The 21,590-nt window shown below is 41.9% G+C and overlaps 1 protein-coding gene across 1 annotated transcript; it reads right to left on the reverse strand.

The window, feature by feature from the left end:
- Nucleotides 1-5,788: 5,788 nt before the first annotated feature.
- SELENOO (selenoprotein O) lies at nt 5,789-19,958 on the reverse strand. Its single transcript, XM_014249110.2, has 9 exons — nt 19,450-19,958; nt 17,917-18,120; nt 16,780-16,960; nt 13,630-13,760; nt 12,990-13,270; nt 12,488-12,638; nt 12,102-12,287; nt 10,868-11,024; nt 5,789-10,203 (listed from the first exon to the last, which is right to left on the reverse strand). The coding sequence occupies exons 1-9, from the start codon at nt 19,956-19,958 to the stop codon at nt 10,009-10,011; spliced, it is 1,995 nt and encodes a 664-aa protein (XP_014104585.2). The 3' UTR covers nt 5,789-10,008.
- Nucleotides 19,959-21,590: the final 1,632 nt, after the last annotated feature.

Below are 21,590 nucleotides of genomic sequence, written 5' to 3' on the forward strand. Positions count from 1 at the left end.
TCCTCTGCCCCGAAATCCCGCGGCACCGCGCCCCGGGCGGAGCGGCTGTGCCGGGGAGGGCGGAGCCGCAGCCCGCGACCAGCGGGGCATTCACGTGGAACCGAGCCGTGCCGTGCCGAGCCGAGCCGAGCCGAGCCGTGCCGAGCCGAGCCGAGCCGAGCCGAGCCGAGCCGAGCCGTGCCGAGCCGAGCCGTGCCGAGCCGAGGAGCGTCACCTCCTTCAGCACCACGAACAGCTACAAGTGTGGCTACGCGCCCGCCCCCCGTGCCGAGCCGAGCCGTGCCGTACCCGTCTGAATGCTTTCATAACTTTGTCTGCATTTCCCCCCCTCTCTGTCCCTGCTTTAATTTGCCATGCTTAAACGGTTTTCCTGCAAGGATAGTGTAAGCTACTTTCTGAGTCAGGGACCACATGTCACAGTGTTTTTCCGAGAAATGAGGTATGAAGGCCTGGGTGTTCTAAAACAAAAATAATTTAAAATCTGATCCTTGATAGGGACTTGTGAAAACTACTGAAATATGAACTTTTAAATTCATGTTTTCATGGAGGAACCAACGAGTGAGTACAAAAAGCATCCTAAGTCACCAAAAGGGTCAGAGCAGCAGTGTCAGTGCTTAGAACTGTGCTCTAGGAAATCCGTGGAGGGATGGGAAAGGCTGCTGTAAAAGATGGTGAAGTAACACAGCTTGTGTTCATCTGCTAGCAGAAGCAAAGCTTTGAAGGTACTTGAGATGATTACAGTTCCTTGGGCAGAGGGCAGGTATCTGCAGCATGTGACTCCTCGGGAAGCAGCTGACTCCTCTGTATAAAAGCTCACCTGAAGATAGTCGATTCTTACTGTGATTTTACAGCTGTGGGAGAAAGAAGAAAACCATCTTCAGTCTGACCATTGCATTTGTGGCTGGAAGACTGTCAGGAATCATGTAAAGAGAAGCAACAGCTTTTGCCTGGGAATTGCAGAACCTGCTGATGGTATGTTTGGCAATTAAAACTGCTATAAACCAACTGCAAGAACTCATGCAGTGGTAAAATAACAACACGGTGGGGCAAGGTGTCTGTCACTTGCAAGGGTTGGGTGGAAACCACGAGATGGATACACAGCCTTGTTGCATCATAGCAAATTATTATGATTTTGAAGGATGCTCTTGTTTTTATTTTGCACTATCTTTTTGGAATTGATGCTCTGGTAGATTTCTGGCAAAAATGCAGACATGTATTTCTTTTCAAGCCTTGGACTTGAAAATACCAGAATGGAAGCTACTGCCCAGCAAAAAAACTATAGCTTTGAAGCCCTTTGGAGCTATCTGCTAGCCTCTGCCTCAGTAAGCTGGTCATAAATTTTCCTTTCAGTGACTCCTGAACCTAGTTACCTGTTTCTGTGGAAAAATTTTAAGATAAGGTTTTCTGGAGAGCCAAGGGAGCTCAGTTCCTGTATTTTTCTGAATAGAGGCTGTTCAAAAAGCCTCTCCCCATCCATCTGTTTTTGAGAGTTTTCCCATGCTACTACAGCAAGTCAAACATAGCACTCCAAAAAGTAAGGATTTGACAGCAATACACTGGTGTAACTATTGTCTGCTTTAGACCCTTCATAACATCAGATGCTGCTTTGGGGACTGTGATGTGTTTCATTTAAGGTATTCATCAAGTTAACTGGTGGAAAATCCACAGGGTATATTGATGCCAAGCTCTTTGTGACAGATACCTGGCTGACATCATCAGACTGCAACAAAAATTATACTCCCCAGATCTTTTGCTGTGCAGAATTCCTTTTCCTTTGGCCACTTGCTGTGTATCTTTTCTCATGAAACAGTGAAGAGGACTGCCTGTGGTCTCTGCAGAATTCAGTGAGAGCACTGGAATTTCTCAATACCTCTAGACAGTGGTTGATTTTAGCTCAATTAAGGTGCTTACATATGTGGCTTACATCTGTGGCTTGGATGAAGCGTTTTTTTGCTGGGTTTGGTTTTGTTTTGTACTGTAACCAGTAAACTAGGGCTCTTGTTACAACTGTAGTTGTTAATTATAGCTGAAGATATTTTGAAAACCACTGCATGTGATAGTCAAACTTTGTAATGTACTGATACTGTCAAGAGAAGTGGGAAGGCAGTCACAAATCCTGTTTTGGTTAATAGGGCATGATATTCAAGTGTACTGGGGATGAGAAAAGCTACTCCTACCTGTTTTCACTGAACATTCTTTATATCCCATAGAGATTTTTTCCAGAGCAAGTGTCTCACAGCCTTGTGCATACTTTCAAGAAACTTGTTGAACCATTATGTATGACATTTCCCCAGTCTTCATTTACTGATGTCTCATGGGTTTTTGCTTCTTAGTTTTGGGGCTTCCTTATATATCAGCATTTCTCCTTCTTACTGCAGTTTTGTTGGTAGGACTGAGTCCCCTGAAGGTCTCTCTGACCTTGATTACAAGCTATGGACTTTTAGTTTGTTGTCATCAGAGGAGCTGAGGATAATTCACTTTTCACTATACACAGTTTGTCTTCTTGGGATTCCCTTTGAACTCTAATACTGAATCATATTCTAGAGTTTTTTTCCTTGAATAAGGGTGAGTAAAAGACTGCTAAATCCACAGAAAACTTACACATTTCTTACCATTTCAACCAGGTTCTCTTAAGAGAAAACTGGAAATCTCAGCATGCCAGATTTCTCTCAGTCAAAGTAGAAAGCTGGTGTCTGGGACTCAGATTCCCTGCTGTGAATTTATCCTCTGTCTTCCTAAATGGAGCTACACATTCTGTTGTGAGACATCTTCCTGAAATCACCAATTGGGGAACAACTGAGACTAATTATCATGGCCTGTAGCCTCAAATCACTCAATATTTAATGTATTCAGGAAAGTCTTAGAACCTGGTCTTGCTTCTCTGCATCATAAATAGGAAGTACTGTTAGTGATTTGTGTAGCAGAATTTGGAAACTGGGGCCTTAGTGTATAGCCTGAGGCATGGAATGTCTGTCTGTTGCAAGTGTTGCAAGAAGATTTTGGGACTCAAGGGCAGTTGTTATATTTACAAACTGTCAAGCTTCCATTCTAACTGCTGTGCCAAAGGCTGCTGCAAATGAATGTGGGTGTCTTGACATGGAAAAGAATAGTGAACTGTGCTAGCTGCAACCAGGGTGAATTGGTGGATTTATTAATCCAGTTTCCCTACATAATGTAAGAAAAGGAATGTCAGCTCCCTGCACCATTTCATTTTCCAGCTGGACTCTTGTATTTTAGTTGTCTTTCAACTGCTAGGTTTTTTTTTTGCCACATCTACGTGTAGGCTATGACATGTTCTTGTGTCTCCCTGAAGACCTCTGAACTCAAGGCTGCTTTTCTTTCTTCTTCAGCTCCTTAATAAAAAAATCTTCTCCCTCCTCTCTGCAGCCAGGTATGTGACAAGGATTGTAGCCCATACTGTTTAACCTTGAGTGCTACTGGAAATATTTTGTCTACGCTGCTAGGTTTTGATTGAAACTTACTGATGCATTCACATTGGCCTAAAGCTGGAAATACTTTGAAGTTGCTGGTTTCCCTGAGTGAAAGAGTGACTTCTGTTGAGTACTTCTGTGCTTTATGTACTTGTGAAGTTATGGCTTCTGTGGTAGTTCCACTTCTGTAAGACGGCACCTTATGTATGGATTCCATCTCTTCTAATGGAACTTGGTCAAACTAGAGGAGAAGGCTCTTTACTGCCCTTGCCTGTTCTGACAGTCAAAAAGTTCTGGGTAGCAAGAGCAGTTGTGTGGAGTAGCAGTACTGCTCTGAAGTTGAGCTCCTAGACCCTGAGTATCATCTCATGGAGTCTTAGAGGATCCAACTTACCCTGTGCTCAAGAAGTTCCCTGGGTAAGCAGAAAGTCAACATCACTTCCTGAACCAGAATGACAGATGGTGACTGCTGCAAGTCACCCAGTATGTTACTGCCTGAAGAGCTAAGCAGTGAGAGGTGCCTGCCCAGGAGGTTTGGGCTAGTCAGCAGTGATGCCTTCTCCAGAGGGTTGGGGGCCAGGAGAACAGTGGGGACACTGTCAGAGTCCTCAAAGGTGTATTTTCATTCAAAGGCTTTTTCATTTCCTGTTCAGAAATCCATGGGTTGGCATTATTTCCACCTATTTATCTTTCATCTGGCAGGGATAGGAAGCACAAAAATCTTACTGGAATAAATAAGAGGCAAACAAGACCTTTTTCTTCTCTTGATTCATCTGCACACATTGCAGAGGGTCCTATGGATCTTCTGGTCATTGTGAAGGCTTCACAAGCCAGGGAAAGTGGTTTCATCCAACACCTTGACTACAACAGCTTTGCTTAGGATTAGTCATGTTTAGGTCATCTTTTGTTCTAGGCATTAGATTTCCTGCTTCCTTCTGCAACTGTGTCTCATTTCATATTCTAGGGGCCCCCCTTTTCCCCAGGATTTTACTGTTGCTTGTACATGATTGAAAAAACTTGGTTTTGGAATTTGGGGAGTGTGGTGGGGGGTGGTCCTTCTCATTGTTCTTTCAACTCAGTGCTCCTCTCTCCTGTTTGCCAAGATGAAGGCTATTCCAATGCAGTACCACTGGGTGGTGGCTCTCCCTTTAGGAGACACAGTTTAACACAAAAAAATACTTATGTTGAAAATGAAGTTTTCTCCATTTTAACTTGTACCCATCCCTTTTCTTCTTTTACATGGCACCACTGAGAAGAGTTTGTCTCCATCTTTTTATTCCAGGTAGTTCACAGATAAGGCCACGCTGAGCTTCCCCTACTCCAGGAAAGAAACAGTCACAGCTCTCTCTCAGCCTTTGCACATAGCTCATGTCATGTGGTCAAAGGCCTTCAGCATTTTCTTGGCTATCATAGACCATCATCTCTATTTGGGATGATATTTTTAAGTTCTATCACAATATCTGTGGGGCTTAAGAGTGTTTTAGGTGTTTTCAGTTACATTTGGGTAATATATCTTAACTGTATATTTTCTGTTTAATTCTAGGTATTACAGGAACTGGATGGAAAAAAATTACTAAAGAACTTAAACAAGGTAACGTGTCATTATATTATGTGTGTTTTAAGAAAAGATGCAACTGTTTCTAGGTCTTGACAGCTTTCAAGCAATTATTTTCAGCTCCCTGTGCTAAGCATGGGATTTTTTTTTTCTGCTAGCTTTCCATTTTAGACTTGAATATGAAAAATTCTTGCTTAGAATCAAGCCTTGCTGATGTGTCTTTTATCTAAGGAGTACAAAGAGATTTTGAACACTTAGCTTAGAAAAACCTGACTTCTCCCCCTGATTTTCTGCTCCCCTGTTAATTAGGCATCTGCTCCAAGAATTGCATGAACAAAAATGGTGCAGTCTGTAGTCGTGTCTGTCTGGAGCTTTATCACAGCTCCTCGTGTTCTTTGATTTATATGGCATGGTACCTGTACCACACAGGGTAGCTGTATCCTTCAGCTCCACAGCTGATGCCATGGTGAGGGAAAACAGAGGTGTTAAGGGGAAGTGGCAGGACCAAATGCAACATTTGTATACAGGTGAAAGGAACTGAGAACTGAGAACTATCACTGCACACTAAAAACCTCCCACTGCCAACGCAGGAAGGAAAAAGCCAAATGACAAGATGTAGCCATGTAAGCAAGGTAGTGGCAGCATTATTTAGAATTCAGACTGATCATACACTGGATGTGATACCTGTTCACATCTGCAAACAGCATGGTTAACAGTAAAACTTTGAGGAAACAGGCATGAACAACAATATTAAAATTGCAATTTTTATTAATTTGAATAACATAATCAAATCTGTAGCACTTATTTGGAAAAAATACCCAAACCCATCCTGATGCCTTAAGTTTTAGCTTTCATATTTTTCATATTCTGTGCTGCCTAGGTATGTAGTTTTGAGCTTCATATGAAGTGTTAGTGAGCTCTCTTCACAGAGTAGGCAGACAGAGCCAATTCCTTCTCTAGCTTGAGACCAAGGAGCATCGGTACAAGTTTCAGGCCCAAAAGTATGAACAATGTGGGACTGAAGAGAGAAAACAAGGAAGATGGGAGTTTATAATCTGAAGGTGTAATTAGACAATTAACCCCAATATGCAGATGGACCAAAATTTATAAAAATGTGAGACTTCATGACCAGTCATTCATTTTTGTGACCATTTTGGTACATCTTGGGTGTAGCCCTGGCCAGGCTCTTGTACTGCTCAAGGTATTCTTTCAGGCCTTTCAATAAATACCTACTTTATTCTTAATTCTGTCTAGCCTCTGTTCTAGCTCAGTCTTCTCAAGAAGAAAATTTCCCACAAACAAACAAAAACCCCCTCAAACGACCCACACAACATTCCAAAGCAAGAGCTGACAAACATTCAGCAACTGTAGGTTTACAAGCTCAGGAAGCAGAGTTACAGTGAAATCTTACCAAGTCATGAAAGGAGTCCCACTATCATCTGAACCTACCCAGAGATTCATCTCCAGGAGGATCTCAGTTCAGTTTAGCCACAGGCTAAGTCTAATCAAGTACTTCCACAGAAAGCTTTTGATAAGAAGAGATCATTTCATTTTGAGCACAACTCCATGGGTTTTACATAAGCAGAATCTTTGACCAGTAATAAATATTATTTTCAGAGCCTATTGCAAATACAAGCAGTAAAAATCAAGAAGCAAATTATGATTCAAGTATTTAGATTCCCAAGTGCTATATAAGCTGTACTCCTTTCTCTCTGAAGAACTAAGTGATAACATTCTACTCTTGACAAAATTTGGCCTCATTGTGCTGAAGAACCTCCTGCTTCCACAGTGCTCCAGGAACAAGAACAGAAGAAACTATCATCAGAGATCAAACTATGACCCACCTGCTGAAATGAGTGTGCTGGAAGAGCACAAGCATTCCACTTGGCTCTGGATCACTATGTTTCTCCAAACAAAGCACTGATATTACTGCACGCCCTGGGGAACCGAGCAGTTGGACGTCAGTGCAGCTGGAACATGTGAAAACCTTCTGAGTTTCTACCTGTAGGTGAACATCTATTACACATAAAACTTTACTGAGCAGCACATCAAAGCAGCCACAGCAAGGGGCTGCGTTAATCATTCCAACCCTGCTAGACCTCTTGCACCTGATCAACATATAAGCAAAGAATATTTGCAAAGCAGCAAATACCACTGTATTTGCATTTCTCACTGTAACATTCATTTTCCCTTTTAAGGGTAAGGTAACTGCTAGTAAATTATTCCAAAGTATCTCTGTCCTAGTTTAGGGCAAATTAGGGAGGAAAACTCCAAATGGGGATTTCCCCAGGGAAATGCCCCTCCCCACCAACTGGTCTGGGAAAGGAAAAAAAAATTCCTTGGAGAGAAGTGGAAAAAGCTGTTTATTTAACAGAAATTGAATAATATTAAATAATAAAACCTCTCGCTGTTCGATGGGATGACAAGTCTAGGAAGAAAAGTCCTTTTCATGTGGTGTAGCTCGGCTCGCTCAGGTTCTTATCAGTCCCTCCGGCGCTGGAAAGTGCCGAGGCCCAGGCCCCGGTGGGCCACAGGCGTGAGCTCCCGGGGCCAGGAGCAGGCTTGCACAGATCCAAGAAAATTGGGAAAAAACAAAGGTCCAGGGAACTCCTCTGCCTCAGCTAGCTAGAACTAACTAAAAGCCAGAGAGAAGCTCTGTCCCGCTGTCTGTCCGTGCTGCAGACACCACAGGCCAGGAGCGGGATGTGTGGGAGTGATGTTTTTCCTTAACACAAACTGCGCGCTTCTTCTTCCCCCTCTCTTGCTCTCAAAGCCAGTCTTAAAGGTGCAGAACTTAATATATAACATAAACCAGACGATTGGGGATATCAGTATCATAAAGTCACCCCAGGACAATCTCTTTCCATGATTTTGGCAATATAATAAGTAATTTGGAAGTTAATTCAAATGCTTGTATGTTCAAACACACAGTGATAATATTATTCTCCTTCACTATACCACTTTTAATAGAGACCTACTCAACCCCCCCAAATTATTATCACAGTGCTGTTAAAAAGACTTGATCCCTTAGGCATGGCTAGGAATCATTACTTTTTACACCATTTTGTTAAGCAAAAAGCTTGGACAGAGCTCCTATAAAACTCTCTTCCCCTCTGCATCTCAACAGAAAAGATACAAACTGAGAAACAAAATCAGCACAGTTATGTTGATCAGTTTGAAGCAACTTCTCCCTCCGTTACTCGCTTGTTGACCAGGCACACTGTAGGAGACCACAGGTTCTGCAAGAGGATGTTTCAAGTATATTTCAAATTGCCAACACTTTCCCTACCTGATGCAGTCCTGTTTACCCAGCACTGACTTTCTGCTAGTTTCCATTAAATGGTTTGGTTCCAGTAACCCAAATTTAAAGGAAGGATAATTCTCAATGAAAGCCTCAAATTCCCACAAAAATGGATTATTTCCAGAAGACTTCTTTCAACTACACCATTCATCCACGGGCTAGGTAATATACTTAGCTTGTCCTTTTCTGTAAGGACTCCAAAATTGCACAGGAAATGCTGTGGTTGTCAGAGATCATCAGTTCCTCCAGCTCCAAGACAGAGTGAATATTTACATGCAAAGCATGCCCTATGTCCTGTGACAGTGAGGAGGACAAACTGACTATTAGTACAGATGGATAAGCAACAGTCCAACTGTTCTCCCCGTTTGCTGACAGCTCAAATTGAGGCAGACTTAAAAAAACCACAGTTCAACCCAAGCTGAAAACAAGTTTGCATAGGGGTAGAAGGATTTCCTTGAAGACACGTAAGTCACAGTGTGGGACAGTGATCTCTTTGGAAAGAGAAGCCTTTGCATTAAACCAAACCTTTCAGATGTCTGAACTAGTGACACAGTCCTTCAAAGAGAAGTTCAGAAAGCTAAATAACAACTAACTGCAGAACAACTTTCTTTTGATGATGTGGCAGTAAGGGCAACCAACCTCCCCCTGAAACCTCAACTGAAACATTCTAAGTAACTTGCAAGTTCCTCTTCTCCTCCCACATCCTCCATCATCTTTTACCCAGGCTCAAATAGCATGTTCCTAAATGGCCAACTTCCAGCATGAAGATTTTTGAAGACCATGGAAGCAAATTAAATGGTGCAAGAATAGAGAAAGAATGGAAGAACCCCGTTGATAAGTGTGATGAGCAGTAACACACCTGCACACTTGTGCAACAGTAAGATTCTGTTAGGAGCACAGAAATAAATACACAACAAACCTGGATTTGAGTGCTGGGGTAGTTTAAGGCTCACGCTAATTTGGCTTATGCATCCTGCCCAAGGCAATTGGGTTACAAACTACTCTCCTGAGTTTAGCAAATATTTATGGGTGTTGTTTATTCAGTTGAAACTGAATAAACTTCATCACCAAGTTTTCAAGTGCAAATGTATGTAATCTCCCTTAATTCTGCTCTTAAAAAAATTCAATTGCTCCCCAAAAATTCTAGCCTGTACACACTCTCAGAAAATAGATAATGATTTAATACCAATCTGAGGGTTCACAAGAAATTAACTACTTAATTAAATGAAACATAGTTCAAACAAGCAACACTGAATCTGTTCCTCCATTAAAGAGGACTATAAGTTTCTGCATAGAGAGAGCAGTAAACAAATATTAAGAAGTACTATTAGTTAAGACATCAGACAAAAACAGATCAGATTCCTGACTTGCTATTTTTGTCTTCACATAACAACAACTCCATTTGGATGTTTCAAGTTCAGCCTGCCTCAACATAAAATACTGCTTTTTACTTACTTTACTTTACTAGTGAGGATAAAGAAAAGACTTTGGGTCTTTAAACATTTATATTACTGATGTGTATAGGCTGTTGATTGTCACTGGTTTGTTCCAATGATCCACAATTGCTTCAAATTAAGCACAGCTGAAGACTGCTGTAGATGCATCCAAACGTAGTGCTGTTTCAATAACTTAATAGCACTTTGATGTTTGCCTTGCTGAATTCTTCACTGCTGAAGGAGGATCAGAGTCTTCAGTTCACAGCAAAAAACGAAACAAGGCGGTTATGAAGATCACGTAACGCAGAGCTCCGAAGCCCACAGCGGAGGTTTGCTGCAATATGGTTGTCTGCTTCTGGTCTCTTGAGAACAAACAGCTGCTGTAGCAGTTGCTCCCTCCTCTTCTGCATCTTCCTTTACCTCCTGCAAACCTTCTGCTTCTTCGAATGGATGTTCTAAAAGTTTCAGTACATTTCTTACCTAGAGCAAAAACATAAGCACAGTTGTTAAGAATTTAGAAAGTGAAAGCAAAATGATATGGAGAACCCCATGCCAAATAAAGTATATTGTATTTAATACATGAACTCCAGATAAGCCAAATATTAAACAGATGAACAATATACATAAGATGCAAACTGTAAAATTGTACCTGGCTGAGTTTGTACCTGTATGGGATTCAAATAACTTGAAATGCAAATATTAAATACAAATTCTTATATAATTTCTCAAAATAAATTAATTTTCCCATATTTTGCAAGTAATATTCCACATGCTGAAAGTCCACAGGTTAAAGCTGTAAAATTTAAAAGATAATACTTTCCAGAAAGGAACAAGTGTAAATTAATCCTCAACTCCCTTCCAAGCCACTCTCAAGACAGTAAAAGCAGTGTGTCTTGAGGTCAGCCTATAAAAGCTGGTGAAGTTCAGATTCAGAGTTTTAATTCCGTTATTTGTACTTCAGTCATTAAAATTACAGTTTCAATAAAAACAATAGAGACCTCCTGAACAGTGAATTCCCAATCCCCTTACTGCCCAAGATTCCAGACTGAATTTTGCCTGATATAATGTCAGTCATTAACAGCACAACTACACATCCACACAAGCCTAGAGAGAGAGAGTGAGAGAGAGAGCAATAATAGCATACCTCTGAGAAATCCCCATTTTCAGCTGCTTCTATTGCATTCTGGGCAATGTAATTTCTCAAGATATATTTTGGATTGTTTGAATTCATGACCTTCACACGCTCAGTGTTCCAGGCATCAGCATTACCAGTGCTTTCTGTTTCTTTTTGCAAACGGACTCTGAAATTAAGCAGGCGACAATAATTGGTTTTTACCACATGTAGAAGTTGACACATTTTCTTGTTTTGAGATACTTTGTTCACAGTTCTTAAAAAATACTACATCATCTATAATCCTCTCAGTTTATAAAATGCAGCATGACAACATAATATAAAACACCACTTAGCTTAAAACTGTTCAGTACTATGGACAGCAGGTCCTGACACAGCTTGAGGAAGTAGCACAGCACAGTTTTTCTATACTCTGAAGTCAGATCAAGACATGGGATATGGTCTGTTCTGCAATGACTGATACATTCAAGTTTTGTCTTTCAACTATTTTTATACTGTTTACTGGTTAAAGCTTTTGCTGTTCTGGCAAAAACTCAGAGATGTAATACAACTGAGGCAGTTTGAGGTACTTTCTATCAGTAATCTTTCTATCAGTAATATCAGTACTTTCTATCAGTAATACTTGCTAAAGCTCTCAGCCCTGCTGAACAAGATCACAGGCAGCCAGGTGAGGAAAGATCTGACCTAATCCACAGAGCACAAAAAAATAATGCTCTATTCAGGGGTTTTTTTACAAAAAAAATCTCCTGCTAACACGTAAGTTTTTAAGCTTTGGAACAGTCTGGACCTTTGTTTTCCTGGCCATGATTTCTGTTTTTACTCTTTGATTAAGCATACTTGCTTTCTGTATTAACACATAGACTTTTCTTTTGGAAAAAAAAATTCAAAGGACAGAATGCTTCAAGGTCAGTCAGTTGTAGTTACTGAGCACTTAAAAGTTCGCAACTGGAATTGTCTCTGTCAGAAGCAACATCAACACTGTTGAAGCACTTGTCATACTAGATTTGATGCTAGGTGATTTCTACACCCTCACACTACCTCAAAATCTAGTAAAACAATATAAAAAGATACCCTTGAACTTTCACAGCAACAAAGATACTGATCATGGCAATAGATAATATTCTTGAGCTGCATGCTCTCCCCATCCTCCTAATCTATATTTAAGAGAGGGTGTCTTTTATGGGACATGCACATTGTTCTCAAAATGTAGAAATATAATAGTGCTATCAATACTGAGAAACTTTACCTGTATTTCTCCAGCCATTCCTTCCAGTGTCCTTTATTTCTGTTACGTAAATCATCTGCTGTTAACTGCTGCAGTTTAGAGAGCTGTTCAATGCGTTCCAATTCTTTATTTATACTAGCTTTTGTTCCAATTAATGCAAACAGCTGAGGATTAGACTGAGCTAACATCAGCATCATTGACAGTTGTCTGGGAACAAAAGGAACAAAAACAATCAAAAGCTCAGGTAACTTTAACTCGAGAGCCAACAGATGGAAGTCATGCATCTACTTAACAGTGACATTTCCAGTCTTAAAATCAGTGAAATATTACATACTATGCAGAGTTCATTATGATTATAATAAAACTAAAAGCAAAAGCCAGAAACATTTAAGCAGTATAATTTATACCGTGGATCCATCTGTGGTTTAAAAACAATTTTCAGTTCTTCCACAGAAGCACACTGACTTGTAAGCTCTTCTAAGAAATCTTCAAATTTTGAAGGATCAATGTCTACTGAGAATGAACTCAGCAAGTAAAAAATATTTGTGAAGTCTCCAGCTGAAAAAAAAAAAGAATTTCATGAGTAATGCAACTAATAAATCAGCAGGAAAGCAGTTCCCACACCTCCTTCCTACCTCCTCCCACAGCAGTACAGGTCACCATTCTAAAGAGGCAAACAAACTGTTCTCTCAGTGAGGGTGCAAATGTGAGATAGGGGCCCTGTATAACGCAACAACTACCCCACAGTTCACAATAAGGTAATTATTTTCAGCCTTTTGTTCTTCTCTCAGATAACAATAGAGTTGCACAAGGCTGCTTTCTTTTAAGGTCAAGATATAAATTGTATTTTGATTTGGTAATAGATTCAGATAGGCTATTAAACAAGCACCTTCTGTGCTGTTCACCAACCTGTGAGATGCATGGTTTCAAGCAGTTCAGACACCAGCTTACTATCTTCTTCTAGTTCCAGCTGGATTAAGCCTAGTTTTTTTCTCATCTTCTGCAAATAGTGTTTCTCAAATTCTGCATCATATTCCTCTTCCAGGATCAGTTGGCTTATTTCCAAGGGCAGCTCTGGAACTAAAGCTTCAGCAAGTTTCCCCAGGTTCCACTTGCAAATCTCTGGCTGTTTGTTGTAAGCATAGCGCCCTGTATTATCAGAACCATTGCAAATGTGCTCAGGGTCATACCTACAAGAGAATAAATGGTTAGTATTCTTCCAGTTATCTGGACACTAATACAGTGAGAAGTAGTACTTTTATTATTTTAGTCTGCTCTAGGAACTAAAAAATTTGAAAGGAAACATTCCTTGATTCTTTTCCCAAAGCCAGAAGCTACAAGAAGTCTTACAGCCAAGACATTGTGAACACAGTTTAAAGTACATTGACATGAAGAATTACAGGAAAACTAGAATTACCTTAATCTCCTTTGCTGTAAAGATAATTAAAAAATCTACTTTAGCGTTAAAATATTAAAGCAACCACAAGCACCAGGATTATCCTACATAGCAAGAACATATGCACATTCCAAACAACAATGCCACACTGACCTGTCCATAAACCCAAAAGGGCCATAGTCAATGGTCAGTCCAACAATGCTCATGTTATCTGTATTCAGCACGCCATGGCAAAACCCCACACACTGCCATTCAGCAACCAATCTCGCTGTCCGTTTGGTTATCTGAAAGAAAGGACTTTTCTTTATTTTTTATCACAACGTATTTCCAATATATTCATGTTTTCATATATTTCCAGTATATTCCTAGTCTGAACTGAGCAGATTCTGGCAGTATGCCATACACACAAACATCTTAAGGACAGTTTGCCTCTCTCCTCCTGTCAGTAACTCCCCTGTTTCTCTGCCTCCTATTTCCATTTGCCTCCTCTTCTCTCATGCTTGACTTGCCAGCCAATTGAACAGCTTTCAAATGCACTGGAGGCAGTACACTGAAATAAGATAAATTGTTTGACATCAGACTTGCATACTACTCTAGTCACTATACAAATATATTCTTTTGCCTATTGCTAATTTTAAAGAGTAACTACAGGCAGGAGATCACATAAGCAAATGTACTCTTTTGGATTACCCCATATGTATGGGTGATTTACAGGGAGGTTAAAGGGCTGACACAAAAAAGCTGTTCCCTGCAAACAAGTTTTAGCACTGATAAGCATGTCTCTCTATGTTCTGAGATTGGAAATAAGGCTACAAGATTAAATAAAAAAATTGCAAGAATGACAATTTTGTTTAAATGCAATTCTTCATGGAATGCATGTTTCATCTGACATTTTCCACTGCTTAATGGGGAATTATTTTTATGGAATTGACTAAAATCACTGCATGTGCTCCATCCTTCAAATAAGTAGTATAATATTTTAAAGCAGTCCTAGTTACTTAAATACATTAACCTACCTGTCAATTACAACACTAAAAATCTAAAAGTCAGGAAGCTACATGGTTTTTAAATAAAACTAGTTGTAAATACTTTATTAAATTGCCATAAGTAAAAATTTTGCATAGCCACTAGCTAAAACTTTAGGATAAAATTATTTTCATAGACAAAATCATTCTTCTTCCCAAATAGCTAACAATGCACAGAAATTCAAAACGACTATTTGCTCCATGCTGCAGTGTAAGTGTATTTCATTAAGGTTCAAAAAACAATCTATGAATTGTTTCATTAGATGTTTCTATGCCTTTGTGTTCAAATCCAGAATTTTTCTACTGTTTTTTTAAAAAAAACCACACACAGTCAAGTAAAGAACAAAAGTTAAGCAAATCTTGCCCTGACAGGTAGTGAAAACCATAAATGATGCATGGAACAGAACCTTTCGGTTTACCTCGAGGTCCCACACTTCTAATTTTTCCAATATTCTCATAGTAGATACTTTACCCATTTTTCCTGAATGCTGATTCATGGGGCAGCTGGAAGCCAGCAGCCACCTACATGCGTCCAAAACTGATTACTTAAGCCATGAACCAGTAAGAGAGGCACACCCTGTACAATGGCTCTGTGCCAGGAAAATGTAAAATTTAAAAATGAAAAAATCCTGGCCACCAGAGTTGGGATAAAAGCACTCCAGTGTTAAGGCATGTTTGGATGCACTGTACACCACCAGGGTTCTGGTAAGAAGAAATCCCCCTAATAAGAGTGTCCAAAAGCAACTAAAGCTTGAGTGCCACTCAAAGATGGGTATATTGATGATAAAGAGACAGCTCTGCATCCCCTTTGATCTTTATTATTTTTGATCAACATTTTTCTATAGCTAGCCAAACTAGAAGGCAAACATGGTGTATATGTAAGACCGTCAGCTGAAAGATATGCTCATTTAAATTTAAACAACAGCTACAAATTATTTGAGAAGTAAAGATAATGATGTCTGCTTTCTAGACTGTGCTGTAAAATGCAATCACTTGTACTTTTTGTCTCCATTTCCTCCACGGTGCAGAAAGAATGATAAAACAAGATAGAGTTGAAGTGATGGCAGTTGCCTGCTCATGGATGTTCTTGCTCACTTAGAGAATGAAATGGGGTGATTTTCAGGAGAGAAAAGTCTGTAAAGTCTCCACTAAGGATGAGAAAAAACATGAGGAGGCAATGATAGCACAGACTGGAGTGTGGACAGTCAGTGGCATGAGAAGCACAACAAATAAAAAACAGACCTGGATAAACAAGAAAAGAATACTAGGAATAGGGGTGGAAGGAAGGAGAAGGAAACCAGTAGTAACTGGGCCAGGAAAAGCAGCCAAAAGCAGAAAGAGGCAGGACAGGGCATACACATGCACATCCACAAAGATCCCCAAGTCCCATGACTTTTCTGCTATCAGGAAGTAAACATGCCATCAGCTACAGAGCTGGACACACACAGAGTGAGTGCAAACCCACAGCTCTCATCAACCCCAACAGTTCACACACAAAGGACTTGTCCAGCAGAGTTAAATTCTTTGGAATATAGTGCTGAACCAATCCACAGCTTGCTTTGAAGAACTAATGCAAGCATGCAAAGGTTGTGGTAAAGAAAAAAAAAAAAGGAGCAAGAAACCAAACCATAGAATGTCAGCTATTTTGGCCTCTTATCGGTCTGCTATGAAAGTGCATTGTTCTACAGCCATTCCATCAGTCCTTACCAGATAATTTCAGATTTCAAAGCACCACAACAGCTTTTAGATAGACTAGTCAAGTGTTAGACACTGGTATTTTTTAATTATTCTCTTTGCTGGCTAGTTAGAAGAATGCTCAACTGCCTTTAAACATTTCAGTTCTAATACCTGAAGTTAAAATGATCTGCAGACAACACTCCTGTTTGTAATTTGGAAAATAAGACTCAGCATTCTCAGTATTTTACAAAATGATGCCTTGCAAGTGATGTCTCAGCACCATCAATTCATCATCTGACATTCAGAGCCAGAACTTCCTCTCAACAGTCTAAGACAGTCCCAGAAAATGGAGCTAAGTCTTTGGAAGCTCTCCCAAAGCAGGGAAATAATGATTTACTATTAGGAAGGTTAAACTGTTTTCACTGGTTAGATCAATATCAACACTACTTTCATCAGTAAGCAGGTCTATCTACTAAAAGAGCTTTCTTCAAAGAAAAAGGTTCAGACTTTGAATGATACTGACTCCGGTCATCTGTGCTTGCAGATGAAGTTCCTAAAGATGACCGGTATAGATTTATGAAGAGAGTCTGATCTTCCTTACCTCTTTGAAGAAAGCAGCATTCCTCTGAATAGTGTTGTCTGAATAAGCCTCCTGGATTTCTGGGTAGAAAGTGCTGATCACATAATCAAGCATCTGTATTCGAATATCATTCCGGTTAACGCTGGGACCCTTGCGTCCAGTGTATTCATCAGGGGGTTTAAAAATTTCAAAAGAGCCAAATCTGTTTCAAAATAAAAACATGTTTTAGAATTAAAATATTGATACTATTAACATAATTTGATATTGTATGTAATAAAAACATTTACTGCTGTTCTAACAACAGCACACCATCTCTTAACACCAATCTTTCAGGCGGCTGAGAGAAAAGATCTGCAAGATTCCTACAATGAACGTGGTGAGGCTCAGCGAATTGGTCAAAAGGAAGCTCCTACATCCACATGTAACAAAACTGACCAACCCTGCCAGTACTGAACACCACCTCACTGAAGTTTATTACAACTCCTTCTACTGAAATTTTTTTATCCTAAAATATATAAAAATATTGGACTTCTTTTAAATACTAGACTGTACATCAAGCATACCAGATATATTCTCCAGATATGTAAACACACAGAGAAATGCACACAAATACACACATACATATGAAATCACATCTTCCTTATACCTCACCTCCCCCTAATATTCTGTAGCCTTAGAGGAAGCAGTGCAACTTCCTGAAATGCCTAATGGCTGTAGCTTCTGCTGGAGCTGTAACCTCGTACACTTCTCAGGCAGGGAAAGTACATCCAAACTTTGATGGTACTACTTCAGAACTGGAATTAAGGATAGAGTTATAATCCACCACTACAACTAAAAAAAAATAAAAAATCATGTATTCTGTAGAGGAATACACATGAAAAATCTCTTCTCCTAAATCTGCAGAACTTCTTCTTTCCACCAGGCCAGCATCCCTAGTGTTTATCTGTCTCAGTGCAAAGACAGCAGCCCATCCCATCTACTGGGCAAGAAAAGCAGATTCCTACAGCCCAGCAAAAGAAATTCCAAACATCCAGAACAAGAAACATATGAACACTGCTGCTACAGAAATATGCTTAAGATGGTATTTTAAAAGACTGCTTAGTTTTAAAGGGGAAAAAAAAAACCAAAACAAAGCCAAGCAACAAAATAGGCTTCTACCTTATAAATGTAGAGGCTATTCTCAGAACAACTGTACACCTTTCATTTTTTGGATTCCCATCATAAAATATGTCACGAACGACTTTGGAGTCGGACGTCACGCAGGTGCCAGCCCGTGTTGTTGGTATTCCCAGGTGAAACATGGCCTCGCTGCACAGGAACTCCCGAATGCTCGACCGCAGCACTTTCCGGCCATCAGCTTGTCTGCGGCAGGAAGACACAGAGGGTTTTTAGGCTATAAAGGCAGGAACTCCTGTCTCCTCTGTAGCAGAGAGAAATAAAAGCCTAGAAGTAGCACACTCTGTCCGTGGTCACACAAAAAAGTAGTGGCAGATCTGAAAACAAAAGCTGGACCTTCAAACTTCTGATAAAGTTCAATTAGATGAACACAGCAACTTGAAATAAAGAGCACACATAACAGAGTAAACCTTCCAGGTACACATATCCCTTCTAATCATTAACTGTGTTGGTTTTATTGATGCAATAGTCTTTAAAAAGATTTAAAAAATTTGAACAACTATAGCTATTTTACTGTACATCAAGTCAATGGTTTCCTCTTAACTAAATGAAATATAATGAAAAATATTCTTTCGAATCTTTCTGGGTAAGCAATCTAGAAATGGGGTCCTAAATATGAGCACACACAACAGCTGCACTTAAAAAAAACCCAACTAAACAGACAGAAGATAACAAGCTAGCTTATTTAATAAACATTAAGCAAAAGGAACAGACACAGGTGGTTCTCAGCCCACACTCCCAGCACTTCCAAAGCCACAGGCAAGCTGGAGAACAGCCCAGGGCAGATCTAAAAAGCTACCACCATATCTGGGATTTTCACTGTGATTCCCTTAACTCTCACAGACCTGAAGAAGACCTTCAGAGGACCACATACATGAAACTAAGGTGTTGCCAAGCCTGTGTAGAGCTGGGACAGAAAATATGGGAAATTAAAAAAAAAAAAATCCTGAAATATTTAAAGTATTTAAAGGCTAATGTGACTAACGAAGATACCCATCCCCTGCAGGGATTTGGTCAGTATGACATTTTGGGGACTTTTCTGCTATTCCCTCCCACAGCTGGGAGGAGTGGGGAGAAGGAGCAGCAGCACAACCAAACACTCACATTTAAATACCATCTGCGAGGGCAGCAATTACACGCTGCTCTCCCCACTGTCATCACGGTCTGCATCCTCCCAGCGGGGGAAACCCGCACAGGAGGATAACCAGGGACAGAAGTCACCTGCACCACGCAGTGACATGCAGTTACGCTCCTGTTTTCCAGCAGAAAATTTTGCCACCTCCTGATCTAGCATTTAAGCATTACACTCGCCGATGCCGAAGTTAAGCAAAACAAAACAAAACAACCACGAGGGTTAAGAGATGACCTTTGCCTCAGGGAATGATCCTCAGCAAGGCACCAGCCCCTCGTTAATGCGATCTGCGAGGCGGCAAGTCCTTGCCCGTCCTCCCCGCAGCCAGGCACGGGGCACCGCGCCCCGCCGGCTGCCCCGACCCCGTCCCGCCCGGGCCTTACCGGGAAAAGGGGGTGATGCCGGCGCCCTTGAGCTGGATCTCCCAGCGCTCGCCCCGCGGGCCCAGCACCTCGCCCAGGTACATGGCGGCGCCGTCGCCCAGCTGCCCCGCGAAGCTGCCGAACTGGTGGCCGCAGTAGCAGTGCGCCGCGGGCTCCGCGCCCGCCAGCACCCGGTTCCCGCTGAAGAACAGCGCGGCCTCGGCCTCCGCCGCCGCCGGGTCGGCCGCGGGCGCCTCCAGCCCCAGCAGCGCCAGCGCCGGCAGCGACATGGCCACGAGCCGCGGGTTCTGCAGCGGGCTGGGCCGCACCCGAGCGAAGCAGGCGCCGGGCACGATCCGCGGGCCGCCCTCCTCCGAGGCGTCCACGGGCAGCGAACGCAGAGCCAGGTTATCGAAGCGCAGCGCGCCCAACCAACCCCCGCCGCCCTCGGGCTGCTGCATGGCCGGGCCCCACGCCGCCCGCAGCAGCCGCGGGGGGAAGCGGCGGGCGCTGCGCAGCACCGAGTCCATGCGACCGGGCCGGGGGCGGTGCCGCGGAGAGTCCCGCCCATGGGGCCGCCCTGCCCGGACAGCCGAACCCGGGGAGCGCGGCTGCGGCCCGCCAGATAAATGTTGGCCCCGGGCCGGGCGGCTTGGCCCACTTGAGCAGCCGCCAGCAGCGGGGGGTGCGGGACCCCCAAGAAGAAAAAAGATAAACGTATGTATACCAGAAGTCAGTACTTATTCACCATGCTCCAGTTTTATTTCAGTTAATAGCAGCTACCTCAGTGGTGGGTCAAGACCAAACCTCTTCTAGGTGTGCACACTTTCTCTGAAGGGTCCAGTGGATGCCTCCACTTAAACCCGGCCCTAGCAGGTGAACCATTTACAGACAGTAGATGGCACTACATTATTATTTTACTTGTACTTTTCAGCTAAACTCGAACGTGAGTCTCAGCTCTAAAGAACTGGGGTGTAACCGTAGCAGAGAGGACATGGTGGTGGCAGCAGGGAGAGGGAGAGGAGCTGCCCCGTGGCATTTGGCAATGCCAACACTCAGAACACTATTGCACTTCTGTAAGGGACAGTCCGAAGTTTCCCTTATCTGTCCCACGATCGTCGCAAGAACAGAGACTAAGACCCTGAAGACCCCAGGAAACTTTGTACAGGGGTTCTGGCCTGGTTGAGGTGGGTGCTTGTCAAGTGATGTTTGCAGGTGTGCTCGCTGTGCTGCCTTCGTTCCTGCTGGTGAGCAGGGACTGGTGAGGAGAGGGCTGTTCTGTACCTTACACTTGCTTCCCTGAGCAATGGGTCTTATCACAATGGGCTGTGAATCTCCCCACCTCTTGGCCAACTGCCCCTAAGTTACTTTCTGAAAGAGATCTCCCCACGGAAGAAGACACTAGTGACCCCATCTTGTCCGTTGGTAGCCATAACCCCCCTTTTTTTCTCTCTTTACTTTGCCTCTTTATCCCTCTCTCTCTCTCTCTCTCCCTTTCATCTATTGCATAACCCTTGTTGTTGGCACTAAAATAAAGGTGCATCATTGCTGTTGTGATTTAAACTGAAATCCCTTTGTGTCCTTATTGCACTCTGAGATCAAACTAACCTCTCACGACTCCCACTTGTGTTAGCAGATAGTGACAACTTGCACAAACTTAAAGGCCTGAGCAACTTTGCCAGGCTTGCCCACACAGAACTCCAGGAACAGAACACTCCTGATGGCCCTGGAGAAAGTAGGTATGCCGCTTAGTTGCATATATCACATTATTAACCACCCTGCTCTAATCAAATCTCACTTTTCATTACTTTGTCCAGTTTGTAAATCATCTCTGTAGCCAGAATCAGGGACATCTGACCACTGAAAGAATGTCATCTAGCTGGGATAATTTTTTTCTTTAGCATTTCCTTTTCTTTTAGGTCTGATTCTTCCTACTTTTGAGGAATTAGTCATGCATTAGTCATAATACACAAGTACCAAGTATCTTGCTTTAGCACATGTGAAAGTAGCTGTGTGCGTCTTTCCCCCTGTCCCTATCATCACAGAGCTTTTCCGTGTCATACCACACAAACCAACAAAACATCCAACAAGCAAAAGCAAACATTTGCTCAATTTGCAGCAGTCACCCCCAGCAGGGAGCTACCAAGGAGGAGCCAGAGCCA

Source organism: Pseudopodoces humilis, chromosome 5 (genome assembly GCF_049639895.1).
Source record: "Pseudopodoces humilis isolate 2021_Gansu_Grassland_sample_001 chromosome 5, ASM4963989v1, whole genome shotgun sequence".
Taxonomy (NCBI): domain Eukaryota; kingdom Metazoa; phylum Chordata; class Aves; order Passeriformes; family Paridae; genus Pseudopodoces; species Pseudopodoces humilis.